The 26,002-nt window shown below is 41.1% G+C and overlaps 1 protein-coding gene across 1 annotated transcript; it reads left to right on the forward strand.

Annotated features, from left to right (window-relative positions):
• The first annotated feature begins 3,473 nt into the window (after positions 1-3,473).
• Positions 3,474-21,808, forward strand: LOC137324894 (stanniocalcin-like). Its single transcript, XM_067989590.1, has 4 exons — positions 3,474-3,825; positions 4,589-4,731; positions 8,721-8,932; positions 20,951-21,808. Exons 1-4 carry the CDS (start codon positions 3,666-3,668, stop codon positions 21,249-21,251), a joined length of 816 nt encoding a protein of 271 aa, XP_067845691.1. The 5' UTR covers positions 3,474-3,665; the 3' UTR covers positions 21,252-21,808.
• The last annotated feature ends 4,194 nt before the right edge of the window (positions 21,809-26,002 follow it).

Here is a 26,002-nt window from a genome sequence, read left to right on the forward strand (position 1 = left end):
TATTGGTACAGTGTAGGAGGCCAAGGAGAGGACAGAGTGAGAGTAGGACGGAGAATTAAAATGGCAAACAACCAGAAGGTCAGGGTCACACTTACAGACTGAACGGAGGTGTTTAGCAAAGCGATCACCCAATCTACGTTTGGTCTCCCCAGTGTAGAGAAGGTTGCATCATGAGCAGCGAATACAGTATACTAAATTGAAAGAAGTACAAGTAAATCGCTGTTTCACATGGCAGGAGTGTTTGGGGCCCTGGATGGTGGGAAGGGAGGAGATGAAAGGGCAGGTGTTGCATCTCCTGCATTTGCACAGGAAGGTGTCATGGGAGCGGGTGTTGGGGGTGATGGAAGAGTGGACCAGGGTGTCACGCAGGAAATGGTCCCTTTGGAATGCTGAAAGGGGAGGGGAGGGGAAGATGTGTTTGGTGGTGGCATCGCGCTGGAGGTGGCGGAAATGGCAGAGGATGGTACGATCAATGTGGAGGCTGGTGGGGTGGAAGGTGAGGACAAGGGGGACTCTATCATGGTGCTGGGAGGGTGGGGAAGAGGTGAGGGCAGAAGTGTGGGAAATGGGATGGACATAGTCAAGGACCCTGTCAACCACAGTGGAGGAGAATCCTCGGTTGAGGAAAAAGGAAGACATATCAGAAGCACTAGTGTGGAAGGTGGCATCATCAGAACAAATGTGACAGAGAAATTGGGAGAATGGAATAGAGTTCTTACAGGAAGCTAGGTGGGAGGAAGTGTAATCAAGGTAGTTGTGGGAGTCGGTGGGCTTATAGTAGATATTGGTGGACAGCCTATCTCCAGAAATGGAGATAGAGAATTCGAGGAAGGGAAGGGAAGAGTCTGAGATGGACCATGTGAATGCAAGGGAAGGGTGGAATTTGGAAGCAAAATTGATTAAATTTTCCAGTTCAGGGCAAGAGCAGGTAACGGCACCGACAGAGTCATTAATGTACTGAGAAAAGAGGTGAGGGAACGGACCTGAGTAGGACTAGATCAAAGAATGTTCCACATATCCCACAAAAAGGCAGGCACAGCTAGGACCCATATGGTTTCCCACAGTCATACCGTCCAACAGGGTAAGCAGTGAAAGTAGTGGGTTAAGTTGGCAGGAGGAAGAGTCAGGCCACAGGCGGCGAACAGAGAATGAGGAAGGAGCATAAACATTTTCTCGGCTGCAGGTCCTGCAGAGAGGAAATATATTGATTTTTTAAAAATAAATAGAAATACAAATTCTATTTCAAAAACCCACCTGAAGAAAAATTCAGCAGTGAACGATTAAGGCCTATAATGACAGCACTGGTGGTGGAGCATGGGAATGGCAGACAGCACCACCAACGATGGGAACCCTGCAACTATATGCTGAACAAAAGCACTGAATGATTTGTGGTGGGGTTTTTTGTTTGTTTTTTTAAGGGGCAAAACTAATGAAACCCAAATCGTAAAAAAGGACAAAGGAAACTTATCAAATGAAATCATAATGTTGTTACTATTATCTAATATGCAATCCAGTCCCTGCGGTGCCCAATGGTCGTGGAAGGCCTCAAGAGTACTGGCGGACACCACATGCTCTATCTCCAAGGCCTCCCTGGTGCGGACAAGTCTGTGGAAGTGAGCCAGGCAGCCAGAGCGACCGCCCCCACAGGCCGTGTCCAACCTGGACTTGTGAATGGCCACCTTGGCCAGGCCCAGGAGCAGACCCACGAGGGGATCCTCCAACTTGCCCAACCCTGCCCCCACTGGGCAGCAAAAGATCAAGAGTGTGGGACTGAAGTGCAGCCAGACATTGAGGAGCAGCCCCTTCAAATAGTGGAAGAGGGACTGCAACCACTCACACTCCAAGTAGATATGAAACATAGACTCATCCAGGCCGCAAAAGTCTCAGGCAGTCTAGGAGTCAATGAAGTGAGTTAAAAACCTATTGGTCGGCACTGTTCCATGCAACACTCTTCACCCAATGGTGCAAGGGAGGACTCCATTGTGATTTGTGTGTTACAAGCAGCATTATACGTCAGTGTTCAGATTAACATTCAAAATCCTACCAGCATTACAGAGAACATCACGGAAAGCATCACTGCTACCTGTGGACATTTTAACATGGGAATCCCCAAAGGAATGTTTGCATTGCATTTTTCAATAGAATACAGGATCTTGGCACCAATTTTAATATATTTTATATTTAACATAAATTTTATCTGAATAAACCTTTTGAAATGTGTCCTCTATCTTCTCTTCAAATATAATTTTGAAAACCAATGAAATAGATTTTGTTAGAGACTCAGAGGGAAGCATTCTATAATTTGGCTAGCTTAAATGCTACTGACGCATCCCGGGAAATTGTGCACAGTGCACTTGCCAAATTCGAGACTTGGCTTTGGGGAGAGGCTGAAGCTTTCAAATAGAAACATTAATGAAGGCAGTAAAATATACAAAAATAATTGACTTGATCAATTAATGTTGTGAAAAAGTATTTCTTCGTTTAAAACCTTACAGTGAATATTAAAAATGTCAGTTACTGAAAAAATGTCAATTGAAAACTTTGAATGATTTAATTGGTTCAACAAATCATGACGGCAAAATATTTACACACGCTTTCCCAATTACAAGATATTTGTATGCAGAATCCCATTGTAATTGTTTATATTGTAAGTTTGTATTATTATAGTTAACATAAAGTGTTACCGTTAATAACGTTTGTGGGCAGGAAATGCATCCCATGCACAAGATTTTTAATATATAGTGGAAAAGTTTCTATCTCGCTAATGATTGCTGGTTTCTATAAAGAAGAACGAACTTGTATTTCTATAGTACCTTATCCTAACCTCAGAACACCCCAGAGTGTTTCACACCCAATGAATTCTATCAATATAGTTATTTTAACCGAACACTATTTTATTTTAATACCCAATTTTAAAGTTGGGATTTGCTAGTTAGCTCAACGTGATCACCAGATTTTCCAGCTTGTATATTCAGCCCATCCAATGTGAGGAAAATATTTTGAGGATAACAGTTAAGGCGAGAGATGTACACCACTTTATACAACGTGGAGGAGGAAAAGTCCCAAAGCGCTTCACTGAGGCGTAATAAAAAAAACCAAATCGGCCGTGGATTCGGGGACCGCTTTACCCCGAAGGACTGTCACAAAATCTTCATTTATTCTGTTTCATACAAGATGTGTCAGTAAAGTACGTGTTATGTGTTCATGCAAACTATTGTTTAGACGCGAGGAGTGAAGCTAAAAGGTCTCAATGAAATTCGAGAGCAGACCAAAGAGAGAGAGAATACACCGCATAACTGTTGCACCTCATAAAATTGCTGAAAAGCAGTGTTAACATCAGGGGTCATTTTTTTTAAAAAAAGGCACTGCATGCCTGGGGGCCACGTGCAAATTTGTTCGTTCTGTTGATGACACTGAGGTATTTTTTAAATAAAAAAATGCATTAAATACTTCACCTTGTCGGCCACTGCTAAACTACAGCTGTTCGAGTGTGGAGTTGGTGAGATTCGGTGCAAGTGTCTCTAGCGGCGATTTCTTTCTCTTCCTCGCTCCATTTCCACTCCCCCCGCCCACCTTTCCTCACGTGATTTTTTTTTAAAAAAAACCCTAATCTTAACCTGCTGCCGCTTCAAGGGGTTGAGAGGTTGCCAGCCTTTGCCGTGGAGATGGAGGGTTGTCTGTCGTTGCTGCTCTTACTTCTCCGACTGCAGGTCGTTGCCGGAGAGGTTTCGGATATGACTGAACTGGGCGGCGAGAGGCATTCCAGCGGGGGCGGGGGTGGGAGCGCTGTGCCGGGGAAGGTGCGACTGTCCGCGCAGCGTGCAGGTGAGCTGCTGGGGGGCAGTGCGGGAGGGAGGGAGGGAGCGGGGGGAGAGCACGGTGAAAGGTGGGTTAGACAATCTGTCCTCCAACGGCGCTAGCAAATCACTAGCCGTATTGTTCCAGTGTTTCTGCAGATTTATGAAAACCTAGTTGACTTGTAGCAATTTATTATTTTTTTTGTGTGGCTGTGTAATTTGTCACACTGTCCAATGTTTTACTGATTCAACTGTCTGTTACTGTGGAACATTTTTTTTAAATTTTCTGGTTCTTGGCTGCAAAGAGGCTGCTTCCCCTGGCTGGAGAGTCAAGAACGAGGGATTATAGTCTCAAGATAAGGGGTTGGCCATTTAGGACTGAAGTGAAGAGAAATTTCTTCATTAAGGGTTGTGAATCTCTGGCAGCCTCTGCCCCAGAGGGCTGTGGATGCTCAGTTGTTGGTATTCAAAACTGAGTGATAGATTTCAAGGGAATCTAGGGATAGGATGGGAAAGTGGAGTTGTTCTGCCATGATTTTATTGAATGGTGGAGCAGGCTTGAAGGGCTGTATGACCTACTCCTGCTCTTATTTCTTGTGTTTCCCCTCTTGCCTATGTTTTTCCCCCTTTTTCCTTTCTTTCCCCCCCCCCCTCTTTTTTACTGTAACACTGCCCATCTATAATGCACCTTCTTGACCTACCATTGAGAATTTCTCAAACTATTGTTGCTCCTCAAATATAGTGACATAATTAGGAAATGACTGTTGTATGTTACTTTCTATTTCCAACAGTTGAAATAAATAACTGTTTGCACAATGCTGAAGATGTGGGGTGTGCAGCTTTTGAATGTCTGGAAAACAGTACCTGTGAACTACATAACCTGTATGACATCTGCAGACTCTTTCTTCAGAATGCAGGAAGCTTTAATGCACAGGTAATAGCTATTTTAAAGTTGTGAATCTTTTCTTAAAGCAGGCAGCAGACATGATTCCCTTATTGTATTTCTAACTTGCAACTGGGATCAGGTGGCACTAAGTTATCTCCATTTCATTGCTTTGGGGTGTTTAGGAGGAATGTTGTAGCTAGCTGATTCTTGAAGTGTTCCCCTGTTTGGATTTATGGAGCAGGGAGGAAGAGAACTGAAGCAGTAGCTTCCAATGGCTATGCTAATTTCAAATAAGTGGTACATTCTGCTATTCCACCTTGCACTGATGAAATGTGAATGTTTCTTGTTAAGTGGGCAAACTTTTGAGGTATGTCAATTAGCCATACAGATTGTTAAATGGATTCTGTTTGCAGAATGGAAAAATACTTTATTATGCATTTCAATTTTAAAGTTTCTAATATTTAATAGTGCCTTGCCTGACACTCCCTTTGTAAGCACAAGAATCTTTCCTGGTTAAACATGAGCCTCTACTAAATTAATAGTTGCACAAATGTAGTAATCTAATTCTGGAGCATGCTCAATTCCTAATGCATTTTTTGCATCATTTGCACTGTTTATACACACTAAAATTCTCATCTTTGTTTTCAAAATGCTCCATGGCCTTGCCCCTCCCTATCTCTGTCTTCCTCCAGCCCTACAACCCTCAGATCTCTGTGCCCTCCAATTGTTGCCTTTTGTGCATCCCTGATTTTAATTGCTGCACCATTTGTGGCTGTGCAATCAGCTGCCTAGGCCCTAAACCTGTGTCTCAACCCTTTTTTTAAGACACTCCTTTAAAACTTGCCTCTTTGCCCAAGGTTTGTCACCTGTCCTAATATCATGGCTTGATGTCAAATGTTTAATAATGTTCCTTTCCTTGGGATGTTTTACTATGTTAAACAAATGCATGATATCTAATTTGTTACCTTTCACAGTGAAGTCATTGTGCTATTTTTCTGCAGAGTGGAAATATGCAAAGTGTTCATTTTGCTCATGTTTAGCATACAAAATAACTGATCTAGAATTATATCTTTTAAATGAGGATTTGTGCATGTACTGGTTCAACCAAGTTCATTCATGGTGTGAGCCAAGTGAAGATTGTTGATAGGCTATTTGAAAAGGAGGGCATTGCAGGTACCCCTGATCCTGTTCTTACCCAAAATCTGCATTTTCCAGAAGATATCCCTGGATAATAACAATCAGGAACAAAAACCCTGGGGGAATTTTCTGCATGGACTGGGGACTGAAGCTCAACCTTCCATAGCTCAGACTTGAGCTCAATTGTGGGTTTGCCCACTGGGGTATTGGAGGATTGGATACCTTTGCTATAAAAACATATAGGAGCAGGTCAAAAGGCCCATTGAGCCTGCTCTGCCATCCAATAAGATCATAGCTGATCTCGCTCAAGTTAATTACAACCTGCCAATCCAAAAATGACCTGTTTATTCCTACTGTTTTCTGTCTGTAAACAATCTTCAATCTATACTAATATATTACTCCCAACCATATGAACTCTAATCTTGTGTAACCATTTTCCTGCTAGTAGGGGTTAGGATTAGAGTATCTGGTTTCCTGCACCCAAAGAAGTCCTTGTTCCTACATATCCACCTATGGATTAACTTGAGACTAACCTTGTTCATTTATTGAAAGGCAGAAAACTGGGTCTTGTGCATAGAGAAAATGACCACCAAACACAAGACTTGCTTTGAGTTTATGGAAAACTGAATAGCCAAACATCTAGAATCTATGAAAAATGATTTTCTAGGCCTTTGTTAGAATAGTGTTCAGTTAAGGTCCCCTCAAGGTGGGGGATATTGAGGCTTGGTAAAGGGTGCAGAGGAGGACCACAATTAATTCCAGTCTAAAAATGCCTAGTTACCCAGATTGGCTGAGTTGAGTCTGTATATTTTAATAAAAATTGAACTTTTTAAATAGGTGTTCATATAGTAAGCTAAGGAAACAAGCCACAACTTGAATCAAATTTGAAAGAATCCAGCTTTTTTTTTGATATGGGGCCAAATTTTGCTGTAGCTGGGCATCTAAGTGTCTGGTGTTAGTTAGACTTGCCCTTGCACATTTAGGTTTTAAAATTTTTTTGCATAGCAAGGAGCTGAAAGAGCAAGCTGATAACTGCACAGTGAGGGAAACAGGGCATCTGGGACCTGAGTGAACAGGACAAGCAACTGTGTATCTCAATCAGATTGAGAAATTAACAGTGCAAGGACTAAAGGCATTCAAAGCCAAATTGGGTAAATATTGGATTGAGATGATTTTTTAATTTTAAATTTTAAATCTCCAATTAATACCTGAATTTATGAGATCCACACTTATGGTTAATTTTCAGTGCCAGAGGTTGATTGGAAGTAATTAACACTTATCACATCATTAAAAAGGTACTTGGACTGGATAAGACTTCACTTTGTGGACTGTTTAGTATCTACCATGCAAATACAGCGACTTCACACTATTCGATGCATTTGTGGTGAGCTAAATAGCAAGATGCTGTTTTTGCCGAGCTAATGGAGCAGTGCAACTTGGCAGCAGCTTTTTGATACTTGAGTTTAACCATACATCAGCCCCTCACCTGAAATTGCTGTACCATTTGTGCCATTAGCCTCTGTTAGTTTGACTGGAAAATTTGGCCCATTAATTAACATGTATAATTGCAATTATACAGAATTGTAAAATACCTGTTCTAGCATGAGTTGCTGTTAGGCTTCATGTGAAACATAGGATGGTATTCAAATGCATGTGTTAAATAATTTGTTTAAATTATTCAATAAATTCAAATGTTTGTGACTCTAGTATTTGTAATCAAAGCAGAAATTTTGGCTAGGTTAGTTCTTGAAGTTTTCATGTAACTCTTACCAGGTTTTCATTGCATTTGAAAACCTGGTATCTTTATATCACACTCACTAGGACATCTTCTACCTTTTTTGGAGAAAAGGTAGATACTGAGCAACCAGTAGAAATTTGGACGGAACACCAATGCCATTGGTGCAAGAGGTAAGTGGGTTTGGATATATGAAATGCATCCTTGGGTAGGGTAAATGTGGGATTTGAAGATAAGGATGAGGATCTAGATACTGAGATGCTAGGATACAAGGAGCAGGTGTAACTGGGTGATTGTGTGAAAGACTCTGGATTCAGAATCCAGGAGAGCTGCAAAGGCCTGTAAGGAGACCATTTGCAAAATTGATTTTGATATGTGGATTAATGGATTTGACAGCAGTGGGGCAACCTTCGAGCAGATTTCTGAATATCCTGTCTTTTTAAATCAGTCCTTAGCCCACAGCAGCATTGGCAGAGAAACCTAGTAGTATGAGGTGCAGGAACATCCTGGGTGTTGTCTTTCAAACCCTTTCCTGCCCCCATATGGGAGAGTGATTGGAGCTTAGATAGCTATGTTCATCTGTGATAAGGCTGAAATCAATAACTTGCTGCCGAGAGGATCATGGGTGTGAGCTGCTTGTACTCCAATTTGTTATGCTGTTTTCAAAGTTTTCTTCTCCTACATTATGAATCAAGACCTCTTCTGATTTTTTTGAGGGGAGAAAACAAGCTTCAGTAAGTATTAGCTTCTGACAACTAGTCCTCATAATGTAATTTTTTTTTTTTCTGTCCTTAAGGGGGGGAGAAAATGTAATTTTTAAATGGGTCAGTGGTTTTATTTCCAGCTTGTACTTGCTGTCTCAACTGGTTTATATCACCTTGGCTTTTATATTTGGCAGATTGGGGAATGTAGCTGCTGCTAACTTGCACTTCTGCAGGTTCAAAGAGTCTGGTGCATGATTGAAACTATTTTTTGAAGTGAGTCTTCAGCACTTCCAAATTTAGGGGCTCTGGATTGTTTAGCTTTTCAAAAAAATATTGGGGGTTTATCAAGTAACATGACGTAACTTTGCAGTGATTAAACTGTGAAAGTGCTTTAGGTTTGTTTGATGATTTTGGTATGGTGCACTTGTTTAAATTTTTCTTTTCCCTCTGTCCCCTTCCAGGGAAAGCAGTTTATCAAAGATTTCCTGAAGTGTAATGCTAATGGGATTAAATCCAGATTCAGCTGCAGTATACGCAGATGTCCTGCAATACAGGCAATCCTTTCTGAACTACAGGAGTCTTGTTACCAGAAGCATGACATCTGTGCTGTAGCAAATGACAATGTAGATGCTTTTGCAGAAATGATTGATCTACATGATATGTTATTAAATGGGTAAGTATATATTGGGTTGTTTATGTCTGGCTTGACTTTTTAATATTTTTGGCTTTTGTTGCACATACTGTAGATAAGATAGGCAGGAAAGCTACAAATATCACCAAGGCACAGGAACTGATTTTTGCTTCCTAGATTTTGTACGATTGTACTGGATTGTCATCCAGTTATTTTTTCATCTGGAATTTTTCAAGTCTTCTGCACTGCATGAGGTTTTTACAGTATTGCATGCTTGGTTTTTGGAAAGCATTTCTCAATAATTGTATTTGATGCAAGAACCGTTTTAGTGACACTTGTCTGAAGGCATTGACTATGTTGAAAGTAAAATTGAGAATTGAACAAAGTGAAATTTCAGATATACAGGCAGAAAGAAGCCTTCAGTAAAAGGATTCAACCACTGACCTTGTCTCAACTCAGTTCTGTAAAGTAAGTGGGGTCTATACTGAACCCCCTAAGCTCAGCTCAAACATTCTGGGGAATGGGAAACTGCTTCTAAAGCATTTTTTATGCTAAAAGCCAGTGCACATAATAGAAAATTTTGATTATGCTACTGTACTGAACAGTTAAGATCATTTGTGACTAAGAACAAAGGCCAGCCAAACTATACCTGTCAATCCTGAGACTAAAGTAATACTGCATGCAAAAGGTTGGATTATTACTCCAGGCAGCTGACTTAAAAGTATCCTGCACTATCTAAATAGAGGTTATGGAGGATTAGGGATCACCATATTGAGTTACATAAACTTAGATGCTAGAGGGTACTTCTTTTCAGAGTTGTCAAACCTCAAGTTGTCAGCACATGCAGTGAAAAGGAGCTGGATGTGCTCCTCAGTGACCGTGTGTATAGGCAATAGGTGGGTCATTGAGGTTGTGTTACCCAGCTGCTGTGGTCTCCTGGAATTTGATTGATTGCATTTTGGGGTTGGAGAGGAAGGAACTAGGTGTTTTTTCCCCCCCTATAATTGGCTGAAAGTGTTTTGCCTATCCCAGATGATTGCATGGGGGTGGATGAATGATGGTGGATAGGAATTACATCATGCCAGTATAGAACAGCTGTCACCTGGTGGTTGCACACTCCAACATATTATTGGGTAACACCCAGCAGTTCTGAGCATGCCCCATTATCCATGTGCAAGATTTAAGGAGCACTGTTGGAAACTTGTGAAATTGATTTCTGGAGGAGTTAAGAGCTGCTTGGCATTAAGAAAATGGCAAATCAAAAAAAAGTTGATTGAGTGGCCTCATTTTGAATTTTTTACAATTTTAAACAGCTGTTAGTTTTCCAGACATAAACTGAGGCAGAACAAAGGGTGATGAGCTGAGGGACCGATGCTGGGAAGTAATGCTGACTGCAAAAAGAAAGGTGTTAGTAAATACTCAGATTTGAAACGGCAAAAGATTGAGTTTTGAGCTAATAGCTTATGACTGGATTTGAGTCTCAATAAAACACTGCAGGTTGGCAGTCCTGCAGTATCCTCCATTGGCACAGTAAAAGCAAGTGTACATTCTATCAACCTGAAGGAAACAGATTTCTCCCATTGTTCTAGGGTTAGCATTCCTGTATTTGAAGTGCTTGGCATGTTAAGCTTTCAATTGCGGTCTATTCCTTGTAATTTTGAAGTTGCTTAATTTGAATTTTTTCTCATGCTTAAAAAACCCTCCTGTGCTGTTTGTTTAAATTGCTTAATTCTGACTCTTGTATGATTTTGAGAAATATGGCTGATTTTAACAGACCAGTTTTACAGTTTCTTCCTGTCTGGAATGTTAACTGTGATCCTCAAATGATGGGTCCTCTTTGAGCTTATAGCTGCAGTGAATCTTGAGCTGTTGCTATAATAAATGGCATGACTTTTGGCTAGATAAGTGGCTAAACATAAAGTATGGAATAATTTTAAAAGTAACAAGGAATGTACTATTTGTCATGCATGTATTAACTCTGCTGTGGGAGGCAAATAACTATTGCTGTCAATTCATTGAAGGTCCCCAGTATTACACATCTGCCATGATTAGCTTTTCTTCTGATTTATTGCTATAATGCTCAACACAAATGTAAGGAATCTTACAACACCAGGTTATGGTCCAACAGTTTTATTTGAAAATCACAAGCTTTCGGAGGCTTTCTCCTAGAAGAAAGCCTCCGAAAGCTTGTGATTTTCAAATAAAACTGTTGGACCATAACCTGGTGTTGTAAGATTCCTTACATTTGTCAACCCCAGTCCATCACTGGCATCTCCACATCATGGCTCAACACTAAGTACAAGCACTGATTTCTGTGGGAGTTCCTCCAATCTCCTGCCATAACTTTAGCAGAAGTCTTGGAGAAATGGTCAGACCTCCAAGTCCAAAGTTAGTGGCAAATCAGGATAACCTTGGAAATTTGTTCCTAAATAGGTTTACTGCTGATTGGCATCAGTGGCTACACTTACTGTGCATGTGTCCCCTCCCCCACCTATGAATGATTGGATCATAAGTTTACTGGGTCCTTTGAGTCCTGTGATGACTGATTCCAATGTAGGAATTGCAGTTTTTAGCACTAGGCACAGTATCAGATGATATGGTAGGAATCATTAGGTTGTAATGATTTGTAGTTTTCTTGCCTGCTGAACTTGCACTAATAATGGGGTTTTGGGGGTCTTCAAAGTAGGATTCCAGCATGCAGAATGACACACACTGTTGTGCTTAACCTTCCTGTGCAAAATATAATTTGGGGCAGCAAAATTTTATTGCATTATAACAAGTCTATTATTTTCTAGGTTCTTTGCCAGTGACTTCAAGCAATGTTATAAAGTACAGTGATACTTACTAGACAGAATACTTAGTCAACTGTATTGATTCACAGCCAATTTGGAAATGTGTTCTGAATTACTAAGTTTTTGATTTCCCCAGAAAAGGAGGGAGAATCTATTTTCCCCACAAAAATGTTGAGGTAAATTTAAAGTTGTATTGAAGTGTAATGTGTCTTTATAAAAAAAAAAGTGTAAAGTTTTTTTGTGAATTCTTGTGATCATGGTGAAGAATGTTCATTCTCTCCTCCTCCTGTTTGTCAATGTCATTGAGCCTTCCTGGTCAGGTATAGCATGTTGCAAAGCAGAGTAAAGTTCTCTCCAGTGTACAACAATCTTGGGAGGGCAACCCTGTGCAGTAGTAGTAGATTTTTGTATTTGCTGTCCTTTGAGAAGCAGCTGAGAGGAGCACATAAAGCGTGGGACTGAGACTGAGACCAGCGGCAGAGTTCGAGGTGACGTCACCAGTCAGAAAGTGATGCAGCACAGGGGAGGCAGCTGATTGGTGAGTAGGTTCAGGTGAGTATTTCTACCATTTTACTGTAAGTAAAGTAATAAGAAAGGGAAGGTCTGCAGGTTTTATAGCAGGTAGTGTATTTTTTAAGTGAACCTAGGTCCCTAGTATAGTTAACATTTTCTAATTTCAATGTAATTTAAAAGGGGTAACTAAGCTAAGGCAAGTCATGGCAGCAGACCTCGCACCCGTGATATGCCCCTCCTGCAAGATGTGGGACGTCATGGACACTACCAGTGTCCCTGCCGACCATGTGTGCAGGAAGTGTGTCCACCTGCAGCTACTGACCGATCGTATCTCGGAGCTGGAGCTGCGGGTGGATTCACTGTGGAGCATCCGCGATGCAGAGAAACTCGTGGATAGCACGTTTAGCGAGTTGGTCACACCGCAGGTAAAGGGTGTACAGGCAGGAAGTGAATGGGTGACCACCAGGAAGAGTAAGAGGTGCAGGCAGGTAGTGCAGCGGTCCCCTGTGGCCATCCCCCCCCCCCCCCCCCCCCTCAAACAGGTATACAGTTTTGGATACTGCTGGGGGAGATGGCTCACCAGGGGAAGGTGACAGCGGCCAGGTTCATGGCACCGTGGCTGGCTCTGCTGCACAGGAGGGCAGGAAAAAGAGTGGCAGAGCTATAGTGATGGGGGACTCAATTGTAAGGGGAATAGACAGGCGTTTCTGCGGACGCAACCAAGACTCCAGGATGGTATGTTGCCTCCCTGGTGCAAGGGTCAGGGATGTCTCTGAGCAGCTGCAGGGCATTCTGGAGGGGAGGGTGAACAGCCAGTTGTCGTGGTGCATATAGGTACCAACGATATAGGTATAAAATGGGATGAGGTCCTACAAGCTGAATTTAGGGAGTTAGGAGTTAAACTAAAAAGTAGGACCTCAAAGGTAGTAATCTCAGGATTACTACCAGTGCCACGGGCTAGTCAGAGTAGGAATGACAGGATAGATAGGAGGAATACGTGGCTTGAGAGATGGTGCAAGAGGGAGGGATTCAAATTCCTGGGCCATTGGAACCGGTTCTGGGGGAGGTGGGACCAATACAAATTGGACGGTCTGCATCTGGGCAGGACTGGAACCAATGTCCTAGGGGGAGTGTTTGCTAGTGCTGTTGGGGAGGGTTTAAACTAATGTGGCAGGGGGATGGGAACCGATGCAGGAAGTCAGTGGGAAGTAAAGTGGTGACAGAAATAAAAGGCAGTAAGGGAGAGTGTACAGAACATCACCAGACAGATGGTCTGAGAAAGCAGGGCAAAGACCAAGGGAAGTCTAGATTAAACTGCATTTATTTCAATGCAAGAAGTCTGATGGGCAAGGCAGATGAACTCAGGGCATGGATGGGTACATGGGACTGGGATGTTATAGCTATTACTGAAACATGGCTAAGGGAGGGGCAGGACTGGCAGCTCAATGTTCCAGGGTACAGATGCTATAGGAAAGATAGAGCAGGAGGTAAGAGAGGAGGGGGAGTTGCGTTCTTGATTAGGGAGAACATCACGGCAGTAGTGAGAGGGGATATATCTGAGGGTTCGTCCACTGAGTCTATATGGGTGGAACTGAAAAATAAGAAGGGAGAGATCACTTTGATAGGATTGTACTACAGACCCCCAAATAGTCAACAGGAAATTGAGGAGATTACAGACAGCTGCAAGAAAAATAGGGTGGTAATAGTAGGGGACTTTAACTTTCCCAACATTGACTGGGACAGCCATAGCATTAGGGGCTTGGATGGGGAGAAATTTGTTGAGTGTATTCAGGAGGAATTTCTCATTCAGTATGTGGATGGCCTGACTAGAGAGGGGGCAAAACTTGACCTCCTCTTGGGAAATAAGGAAGGGCAGGTGACAGAAGTGTTTGAGGGATCACTTTGGGACCAGTGATCATAATTCCATTAGTTTTAAGATAGCTATGGAGAAGGATAGGTCTGGCCCAAAAGTTAAAATTCTAAATTGGGGAAAGGCCAATTTTGATGGTATTAGACAGGACCTTTCAGAAGTTGATTGGGAGAGTCTGTTAGCAGGCAAAGGGACGTCTGGTAAGTGGGAGGCTTTCAAAAGTGTTAACCAGGGTTCAGGGTAAGCACATTCCTTATAAAGTGAAGGGCATGGCTGGTAGAAGTGGGGAACCTCTGATGACTCGGGAGATTGAGGCCCTCGTCAAAAAGGAGGCGGCATATGACTTGCATAGACAGCTGGGATCAAGTGGATCCCTTGAAGAGTATAGAGATTGCCGGAGTAGAGTTGAGAGAGAAATCAGGAGGGCAAAAAGGGGACATGAGATTGCTTTGGCAGATAAGGCAAAGGAGAATCCAAAGTGCTTCTACAAATACATAAAGGGCAAAAGAGTAACTAGGGAGAGAGTAGGGCCTCTGAAGGATCAACAAGGAATATTTCACATCGGTATTTATGGTTGAGAAAGGCATGGATGTTAGGGAACGTGGGGAAATAAATAGTGATGTCTTGAGGAGTGTACATATTAGAGAGGGAGGTGCTGGAAGTCTTAACGCGCATCAAGGTAGATAACTTTCTGGGACCTGATTAAATGCATCCCAGGACGTTATGGGAGGTTAGGGAGGAAATTGCGGGTCCCCTAGCAGAGATATTTGAATCATCGACAGCTACAGGTGAGGTGCCTGAAGATTGGAGGGTAGAAAATGTTGTGCCTTTGTTTAAGAAGGGTGGCAGGGAAAAGCCTGGGAACTACAGACCGGTGAGCCTGATATCTGTAGTGGGTAAGTTGTCAGAGGGTATTCTGAGACAGGATCTACAGGCATTTGGAGAGGCAGGGACTGATCAGGAACAGTCAGCATGGTTTTGAGTGTGGAAAATCATGTCTCTCGAATTTGATTGAGGTTTTTTGAAGGGGTAACCAAGAAGATAGATGAGGGCTGTACAGTAGATGTGGTCTACATGGACGTTAGCAAAGCCTTTGACAAGGTACCGCATGGTAGGTTGTTACATAAGGCTAAATCTCACAGGATCCAAAGTAAGGTAGCCAATTGGATACAAAATTGAATTGACGGCAGAAGACAGAGGGTGGTTGTAGAGGGTTGTTTTTCAAACTGGAGGCCTGTGACCAGCGGTGTGCCTCAGGGATCGGTGCTGGGTCCACTGTTGTTTGTTATTTATATTAATGATTTGGATGAGAATTTAGGAGGCATGGTTAGTAAGTTTGCAGATGACACCAAGATTGGTGGCATTGTGGACAGTGAAGAAGGTTATCTAGGATTGCAATGGGATCTTGATAAATTGGGCCAGTGGGGCGATGAATGGCAGATGGAGTTTAATTTAGATAAATGTGAGGTGATGCATTTTGGTAGATCGAATCGGGCCAGGACCTACTCCGCTAATGGTAGGGCATTGGGGAGAGTTATAGAACAGAGATCTAGGAGTACAGGTTCATAGCTCCTTGAAAGTGAAGTCACAGGTGGATAGGGTGGTGAAGAAGGCATTCAGCATGCTTGGTTTCATTGGTCAGAACATTGAATACAGGAGTTGGGATGTCTTGTTGAAGTTGTACAAGACATTAGTTAGGCCACACTTGGAATACTGTGTACAGTTCTGGTCACCCTATTATAGAAAGGATATTATTAAACTAGAAAGAGTGCAGAAAAGATTTACTAGGATGCTACCGGGACTTGATGGTTTGACTTATAGGGAGAGGTTGGATAGACTGAGACTTTTTTCCCTGGAGAGTAGGAGGTTTCGGGGTGATCTTATAGAAGTCTATAAAATAATGAGGGGCATAGATAAGGTAGATAGTCAAAATCTTTTCCCAAAGGTAGGGGAGTCTATAATGAGGGAGCATAGATTTAAGGTGAGAGGGGAGATACAAAAGGGTCCAGAGGGGCAATTTTTTCACTCAAAGGGTGGTAAGTGTCTGGAACGAGCTGCCAGAGGCAGTAGTGGAGGCGGGTACAATTTTGTCTTTTAAAAAGCATTTGGACAGTTACATGGGTAAGATGGGTATAGAGGGATATGGGCCAAGTGCAGGCAATTGGGACTAGCTTAGTGGTATAAACTGGGCGACATGGACCTGTTGGGCCGAAGGGCCTGTTTCCATGTTGTAAACTTCTATGATTAAAATTGCCACACAAGCAGTTTGAGCTGAATTTGAAGTGATCCTAGAAGTGTGAGCAGTGTATGGTCTTTGTACATTTAGTCTTCAGTTTACAGAAAATCTTTTCAGTGCATTCAAAATTGTCTTTCAGTAGACAGTGTACAAAAGCTATAAATGGAGAAAACCAAATTAACACACCGTGTCTCCTCACTTCAAATTCAGCCCAAAATGATAGTTGTTCTCCTGATGGCTGTAAAGCTTCCATGTGAAAATGGGATTGAGCAGGGTCAACCTGCTCCTGGATTTGGGGGTGGTATGAGGAGGAAAAGAAACTCTACAGCACAAAACTGCACAAGTTGCTAATTTCTGCCACATTTACATCAATAAAGATGGCTGGTACAGGAAGTACAAAAATCCACCACTACTGCTCAAGGTTGCTCGTCCCAAGATTGGGGTTAAAGCACAATGTTGCACACCAGATAGAGCTATACAGAATCAGAACAATCAAGACTAAATCTGTAGTAAGAGATTCTATTGCAGAGGCTTAGTTTTACAGTCCTTACCCAAGCCATCCCCTCACCATTTGAATTGGCAATCTTGCTGATGGTATGTGGAGTATGTTGTAATTTCACCAAATTATGCCTTTACATTTTTGAGGAGAAAGAGGTAGTGTTAAGCTTGCAATTCCTTACATTACATGATAACTGGCTGTGCACTCTGCAGCTCAATCACAGTACAAATAAACTTATAGTCTCAACTGCAGCACAAAGAAACTTGTGATGGTCTTTTATAATTACATTTCTGTGTAGATACAGCAACTAAAGCTTGAAGGATTCTTGAATGTTTGTGGTTCTTGGTGCACTAGTAAATATTTTGGCCTGACTTGGTCTTTGGTTGTTACTGGGCCAATGATCCAAGCCAATCTTTAAACTGGTATGTGTAGGAAAGACCACTTTGGCTAAAACTTCTAATTCCTGCAGGAGAAGAGGAAAAAAAACTAGGCTCTTTCAGCATTTAGTTTGAAGTGCAGGAATGAGGTACTTATTTAGTTTATACTTTGTCTTTTCAAGTTGATAATTTTGTACACTTCAGCCTAACAGATTAGTCATCCTCTAGGACAGGTGCTGGATCATGACCTAGAGGATGGGAAGCCAGTCCATTTTGAATGAGGTAACCTGGATGCTTATGCCATTTTGATAGGGTCAGGGGCCATTATCAATGGTATGCAAAAAGTAAAGGGATTTAAATCTAGCTAGACATTATAGTCTTAAATGTTACTGCCTATTTAACTTTTCATAGCTCTTTGAAAGTGGAGTCACAGGTGGATAGGGTGGTGAAGAAGGCATTCAGCATGCTTGGTTTCATTGGTCAGAACATTGAATACAGGAGTTGGGATGTCTTGTTGAAGTTGTACAAGACATTAGTTAGGCCACACTTGGAATACTGTGTACAGTTCTGGTCACCCTATTCTAGAAAGGATATTATTAAACTAGAAAGAGTGCAGAAAAGATTTACTAGGATGCTACTGGGACTTGATGGTTTGACTTATAGGGAGAGGTTAGATCGACTGGGACTTTTTTCACTCGAGAGTAGGAGGTTAAAGGGTGATCTTATAGAAGTCTATAAAATAATGAGGGGCATAGATAAGGTAGATAGTCAAAATCTTTTCCCAAAGGTAGGGGAGTCTTTAACGAGGGGACATAGATTTAAGGTGAGAGGGGAGAGATACAAAAGGGTCCAGAGGGGCAATTTTTTCACTCAAAGGGTGGTGAGTGTCTGGAACGAGCTGCCAGAGGCAGTAGTGGAGGCGGGTACAATTTTGTCTTTTAAAAAGCATTTGGACAGTTACATGGGTAAGATGGGTATAGAGGGATATGGGCCAAGTGCAGGCAATTGGCACTAGCTTAGTGGTATAAACTGGGCGACATGGACATGTTGGGCCGAAGGGCCTGTTTCCATGTTGTAACTTCTATGATTGAACTCAGATGGGCTTCTATTGCATCTGTTATGATTAACAATCTCTAATGCCTAATCATCATGCATGTAATTGATTTGTTGACTGGGCATGGCCTAATGATGGGCTGCCAGTCTTGTCCAGATGGCGTGGAACAGGAGGAAAAAACTACTGACAAGGTTAGCTGAAGAGAATAGAAAGTATTTAGCATAGGCATCAGGCAGGATGAAAAGGGTGCATTTGTTCCATGCAAATACAGTTCCAAGGTAGTCATGTAATCTGGATGAAGTAGTGAAGAGAAATTGTGCATGTTCTGGCATGAAGATATTGGAGTTCAGCTTGGTTTGCAGGCACTTCTATTTAATGTCAAAAAAATTTAAATCTGCCTGAATGTCTCACTCCTTCCTCCTGTCCTGGTCTGGGACTCTTGTATGGGAGCTACAAATGCCAGTGTATGATTTCCAACTTGTTTGAAGAAAGTGAGTAAGTATGTGGAAATTACAGGATGCCAGAAAGAAATTTAAACTCATCCACCTGCCAAATACTTATTGGATTGCACCTGTACTGCAATGTTAGGCATTGGATTGACTCTTGCAGGAACAATAAACCCACATTCACTGAAGTGAATTATAAAATTAAAGAGACAAGCCGCCACCTTTTTTGGAGCCCTGATATGGCTAGGAAACCTTAGCAAATATCTGGTACTGAGGTTTCTTTTTAATTTTGTTGTGAAAATGACAAATAATTAGCCATTCCTAGTTACCCTGTGAAAGTGATAGGGACTTTCTTGAGCTGCTGCAGTCCTTGTGGTGATGGTGCTCCCACAATGATGTTGGGTAAATGATACTGAGATGTTGAACCAGGAACAATAGTGGGCCAAATTTTGCTGTGGTAGGGCATCTAACAGCATCTGCACTTGGTTAGACTTGCCCTTGCATGTTTTTTAGGTTTTAAATTGTGTGGTAAGTTGCTGATAATGTTGCAGCAAGGGAAGCCAGGCATCTGGGACTTGAGTGAACAGGGCAAGCAACTGTGTACCTCCTTCAATCATTGAAGGCTTGTGAAATTAACAGCACAAGGACTGGAGTGTGAATTCAATGTCAACAGGTAGATAATAAAGGGAAAGATTGGAATGAAGTTTAAAATTTTATATCAAAATCTCTCCAACAATTTAAACTTGAGAATGAGACTCTAAACTTGTAGTTAATTTTCAATGCCAGAGGTTGATTAGCAGTAATTAACATAACATCATTAAAAGGGTACTTAGACTGGAATGTACAAGACTTAACTTTGAGTTTAGTTTGTATCTACCATACAAATACAGCACCTTCACACCTTTCAATACATTTTAATGGTGAGGCAGACAGCAAGATGCCATTTTTGCAAATCTAACGGCAGAGCAGTGCAACTTGGACAGCAACTTTTGAATATTTGATTTTAATGCACATCTGCCCCTGGCCTGAAGTTGTTGTACCATTTGCACATAAATGACAGCAAGCGCCATTAGCCTCACCATTATTGACAGTAAGATTGGACCTGATTATTAGTGAATGGTCAATCTATAGAACAGGCTTCCTAGGGAGATGGTGGAAGCAGTTGGTATTGATTCAATCCAATATAAACTAGGTAGATCTTACAGAACATTTTGGGATAGTGAGTAATTTGATGCAGCATGCTTGGGAGGAACAAGTGACTTTGAACCTGTTCCCAAAGCTCTCCACAACTGGAGTTTTCCTCATGTATGTTATAGACTAATTGAGTGATTAGTCAACAACTCCACTCCATCACAACAAAGGGAAGGTCATTGATGAAGCAGCTGAAGATGGTTGGGCCAAAGATGTTTCATGCTATAGTGATGTTCTGGAACTCAAATGACTTAGCATCTGACAGCTTCTACATCTTCCTGCATGTCAGGTATGACTGCTGCCACCTGAGGATTTTCGCATTGACCTCTGGGGTGCCATACTGTCAAATGCTGCTGAGATGTTGAGGGCAGATATTCTTACCTGCTCTTGCATATGACTTGTCTGGCTGATGTTTGATTGGCACAGGCCTGCTAGAGGACCCTATGGGTTTGAAAGGAAATTACTATCTCTGGTTGACTACTTTCAACTGTTCAAAGTTTGAAATTTTAATGAAGAATCTGAAGACTTGAGTGTTTGGATTGTAACTAGATTCAGATGTAAATATCAATGGCTGCTGCCACAACTTTAAGAAGAAATGCCATTGAAAGGCCTGTGATTTATTTATGTAAGGATACTGTCCCTTGAAATGAAACCACACTAACATCCTAGATATTTAATATTCCTACCTCCCTGACCATTTGAATACAGTACAAGGAATGTATTATTGAAAGCAATCAGGGTGAGTTGTGATGGAGACAATTCTAGGAATCCCTTGTATATTGGGCTTTTTCTGCAGCAGATTTTGCCATCAGTTGGAAAAAATGGCAGCACTGGAGGGAAGGAGAATGCCCCCCCAGGCACTCAAATTAAATCTAGTGGCACATGCGACTAAACTTTTTGGTGGGGCCAAACCCAAAAATGAAGAACCACTGCACTATAGCTTCCATCACAGTTGTGTGCTTAGTGAGCATACAGTTAAATGCAGTGCAAAGAAATGAACTTTGATTAAGAAAATGGGATTACTTATTAATGTGGAATCAAAGAACTGTGGCTGTCCCTATAATTTTAATTTTTTTTAACAGGGCATACTTGGAATTTGTAAAAGTCTTATTTGACTGTGATGCTGATATTGTTGATATCATGAGGAGAAATATACAATCTCGCTTTGGTTCAAATCTTGGTATTTTGAGACAAATGGTACAAGATGATTCCTGCAGCGCAGCAGAGAAAGTGAAATTAATAGGTGAAAATCCAACACCAGGATCTACTGTGAAACCGCGAAAGGTCAGTAGAAAAGGAAGAAGCGTTGGACTAGACAACATTACATCAAGAGATGAATATTGGGACCATAAAGCCAATGAGCCTAGATATAGATTTCTGTAATTATGTGCATGACTTTCTATACTGTTCACCAGCTAAACATAGCATTTTGGTGCTGATTTAATTTTGAAATGAGTTTTGAATCCTGTGACTGCAGTTTGTGTAATCATTACCAGACCTGCTTATTAGTGATTTTGTTAAAACATCAGTATTACAGCACCTTCTACCAGTTTTCCCCAAGTCAGGCATCAACTATTGCTGTTGTACACAGTAGCTCTAATACTAGTGACATTTCAACCTTTTTTAAAGGAAATTGTAAATGAAGTACAATGCAGTGATTTTTAAAGGCAATTTCACAACTGGATAATCAGAACACTTTTAGTCCTTACTGAAATTATTTACCTCAGGATATTTTTTAAATTTGAAGTCTCTAAATTACTCTGTTTAGTTCATCTGCTTACTGTAAAAGATCCATGTCTGTGTAAACATGTAATTGCTTTGGTTATTCAGTTCAAATCAACTTGACAGATGGAGTTGGAAAATATGTAAATAGTTGTACAATGGATTTCTTTTGCTTATACACTTTTTTGACTGATTAAACATGGGAGATTGAAAAACAATTGCAATCAAGTTTCATTTTATAATCCAGTTTTTTTTTCTATCCAAGATTCATCACCCTCATAGTCCATTTACCAGTTTGATGCTTCCTATTGTCTGATGATGATGGCCAAAATAATACCCTAAATAGTATTTCCTTTTAGTGGTAGGGAAAGATTCATATAAACAATCAAATATTTGGTAGAATATTACATTTAAGTTTCAGGGCTGTTCATGCAATTTGGAGGCTGGTAGTCAACTTTGATATAGGTTCCCTTGTTTAGTATAAAGCAAGAATTTCTATAGGTGTAGTGCATCCTTCATCCAATGGATGTTCTTCCCTCCAATTCCCTTGCTCTGATCTTGTTGAGCTACAGTGTAGTGACTTATTCCCATCTGTCAATGTTAATATTGCCAGGCTACTAGGGGGCATGTGAAAATGGCCTGTGTACTTAAAATGCTTGGCATTTTCCTGCTGCAGCATAGCTGAGATGGTAACTTACTAGGATCAAGCTTGTATCCTTTCCATGTGTAGCCCATTAACCAATATACCTGTATAGTATGATTTTTGTTCACAAATATTTCCTCTGCCAGTTCATTACCTCCTTGGTTTGGAAACCAACTAAGAGGGTGGGCTAAAATGCAGAATGCATGCAATGTATTTGCATGCTTGCATATATAGTAAGGATGAATTGTGTGTAATATCCCTCAAAATACACTTCTGCAATGTAATATTTCAACATGCAGGCTGAGTTATAATGTTCCCTACAAGGGAGTCTTTTAGATGTTCAATACATTTTTCAACTAACAATTTATATAGCCCCTTTGGTCAGTTGTGGCTGTCAAACCTGCTGTTAGTTCACACCTGGACCCACTTGTGTTGCCAATCTGAATAGTTAAGTCTCTTCTAATTCCTGGTCTTTGAAATGACTCCTGAGCAAGAAAAGCCAGGCCCTTTTTACCTGTGTTAAACTGCTGGCCACTCTAGTAACTCAACCAATTCAAGTGGCCATACTTTGTATGCCTTTATTGTCCACGTTGGCAAACTTTTGGATTATGGGTATGAATCAGAAGTATGAATCTTAGTGCATGTTTGTGGGCATTTTCAGCTGGCATCACTACATAATCACCTGTTTTTTATTTCTGCCCTTCTCTGATCCAGTGATGCAACACCAATTAGAGTTTCATGACTGAGGTCAGCTAAATGAGCACAGCTTAACGGATCAAACCTGTGACCTCCCTGGCCTCTTTGGCTTAGATCTACATATGCCAACTTGGCTATCCAGGAATCAGATCATTCTGTTGGCTGATTAATCAATAGAATGGTTAGACATTATACCTTAAATGAGCCATGTCCAGAGTACAATACATAACACTATAAAGCTCAGGATATAGACTAAGGGTCTTGAGTGCACAAACAAAAGGAAGCAGATGGAGAAACAGTATTTTATGTACTTTTAACTGCCCATATTTTTTCTCCCATGATACAATGTACTGTCTCCATCTGAGATCTGCAATAGAGCCCTACCTCTGCTATAAGCTCCCATTAACTATCATAGCTGTAGGATTTTAAAGCAGCTTGGCATCTTTTTTGTCCTTTATGCCAATTAACATTTGTCTGGAACATTCAGTACACAGCTGGTACTAAGTGTTCTCATGCATGCCCCAGTTTGAGATGGAGGACTGAGGATGCCAAGGTGCTTATTGATGGAGGCTTGCTGCTATCAGCTGAGTGAATCTATTGTGTTGGATGCCCATGACAGCATTTCTCCAGGAGGTTGCAAGAAGTTACAATTTCTCAAAGGAGCAACACCATTCCAAACTTGAAGCTTTGTGGTGTTCCCTGAGGCATTTTATGTAAATACTAGCAGCAAGCTAAATATGGGAAATGAGATGGCTTGAGCTACATTATTTTTTGATTGAATTGTCTACACTACCTATTTAATGTTTCTTGTTTGAAAGTAAATAGATCTTTATGCTGGCACAATAGTTTGCATACATGCAGTTAATTTTCAGGAGTTATAACAAGCACTTAGACCTGGCTTTCTTGTTTAAAAATAGATGTTTTAAAAAGTTTGCTGTTTTAAATATTATACATGTCAAATACATGGAATAAAACCTAAAAGGCCATATCATCAAGGTGAAATGGTTTAGCCAGCATAAGGTAGCCAAACTGTTCCAATTGAAAGTATTGGTAGCCAATGGCAGTGCTTTAGTACAGTTTGGTTATAAAATTATGCATATTTGTAGCATTTAAATGATGCAGATAAGTATTTAGAATCTTTTTATAGGACTGGTAAAGGGTCTTGATGTCCAAAAGCCCAATCCCACCTCTTCAATGTCCCTTCACTTTCAGAAACTCATCTAACTGTCTTAAAGCCATTTATGCTGTCTGCTTTGCAACCATCAGTAGCTTATTCCACTAAGATGAAAATATTTTGGCTGAGTTCCCTTAACCCCTAATGTCCTAATTTAACTTGTCTGATATTTGAATTATGGTAGGTACTAAAGCTACTTGGGTGATTGTCTGTGCTTGGAGTGAAACATTTTGCTGCTTAACTGTCATTTTACTGTTTTTGCAAATTATATGCTCAAGGTGAGGGGTGTTGAGAAATGAAACACTTTGGACAGCCAGTGGCTACATCAACGACTGCGCCTATAGATTTAGCATAGTTGGATGCAAAATGAAGCTTCTAATCTGCCTCAACAATGTGCCAAGGCCCCAACCTTGGAATGGCACCAGTGCTGCACTAGGATATTTTACAATTTCCCTTCACAGCAATCCTGTGGTTTGCCAATTTGTGCAACAAGTAATGAGTATACTGATTTCAGTGCTCGTAGGTCCCTTAAGTGTTGCAGAGTTCATTAATCACACAACGTTATTGATCAGTGTACTTTCTTCACAGAATCTTTCCCTTAATGTGAACAGTTGTAAAATACTGTAGCCAATTGAGTGGGATTTGATAGTTCTCTAAATTCTATCAATTGGGTGATGGACCAAGGAATGGGAAATAGATTTTAATGACTGTGCAAAAAAAAAAACTGTAATCAGGAGAATTATGATCCATTTACTGAGTTTCCAATAGATTTGAAATGGTTAGCAAGAAGGCTAACTAAATAGCCCCCCCACCCCCCCTTGAATAACAAGGTTACATTTGCTACCTTCTAAGTCACGGGGACCATTCTACCAGAATTCCCTAGATTCTAGATCAAAACCAATGCATCCACTGTCAGATAAAATGAGTTAGAGATTAAATATACAGTCAATCTTTTTAAGAGGAGCAGGGAGATTTAATGGTTCAGATAAATAGATATCTGAAGTGGGAGAACAATTTTTTAAAAACCAAGCATATGGGATCCTAAGTTTTTTATAATTGAGTGCATTAAATACAAAAGCAGAAAGGCAATGTTATACCTAATACAAATCAGTTAGGATATTGGCCCTAAAACCTTTGCAGCCCTTTTAACATATTCCCATCATAACTTCAGCACCTTCCTAGTGGGACCTGGCTTAACTGGTACTAAGTTTCCTGTTGAAGGTTCCAGATGGCCTTAGAGACAGGGCCTCCACTTGTCCCTTTTATACAGCCATTGGTGTTGGGCCAGTTGCAGTGACTTTCTATGTTGGCAGTTCCCAAGCCCTCATTGGGACATGGTGTATGGTTGGCAGAAGTACACTGGGTCAAACTAGGCATTCCTCAACCCACAGATCAGTTTTTAAACTAAAAGCAACTCTTTACAAAGATGGCACTGCCAGCAGTCTCATTTCCTCCCCACCCCCAAAAGGCTGGATGCTGGACCAATTGAAACTTTCAAGACAGATCTGTAGATTTGTTAGGTATGGGTATTCAGGGATATGGAGTTGAGGTACAGATCAGCCATGATCTAATTGAATGGCCTATTCCTGTTACTCCATTCTTATGATTTTGGGATTTAAGGTTACATGATATGTAGCACAAAATTGTTCCTAATTTGGCAATAACTGGTAAAATCATTTTGGCCTAAGGATCATGTGGGAAATGGAAAAAATGCCACAGTGCAATAGGGTGCTCTTCAACCTCAATCACCAGCACATTGTTGGACCAGAATAGAAGTTTGTCTAAATTTAGCTTGGCTGTACCTGACCTGGAATGCTTGATACTGACAACTGATATGGGAATAATTCCATTCCCCTACATCTCTCACCTGGAGTTGGGGGTGGGGGGAGGAGGGAGGGA

This window comes from Heptranchias perlo, chromosome 1, assembly GCF_035084215.1.
Source record: "Heptranchias perlo isolate sHepPer1 chromosome 1, sHepPer1.hap1, whole genome shotgun sequence".
In the NCBI taxonomy this organism is placed as follows: Eukaryota; Metazoa; Chordata; class Chondrichthyes; order Hexanchiformes; family Hexanchidae; genus Heptranchias; species Heptranchias perlo.

What these genes read in the sequence shown, in the direction of transcription:
- LOC137324894 (XM_067989590.1), top strand. Translation starts at nt 3,666, where the DNA reads ATGGAGGGTTGTCTGTCGTTGCTGCTCTTACTTCTCCGACTGCAGGTC. An exon ending in ACTGTCCGCGCAGCGTGCAG is followed by an intron (nt 3,826 to 4,588) that starts GTGAGCTGCTGG and finishes TATTTCCAACAG; the next exon opens with TTGAAATAAATAACTGTTTG. An exon ending in CATGATATGTTATTAAATGG is followed by an intron (nt 8,933 to 20,950) that starts GTAAGTATATAT and finishes TTTTTTTAACAG; the next exon opens with GGCATACTTGGAATTTGTAA.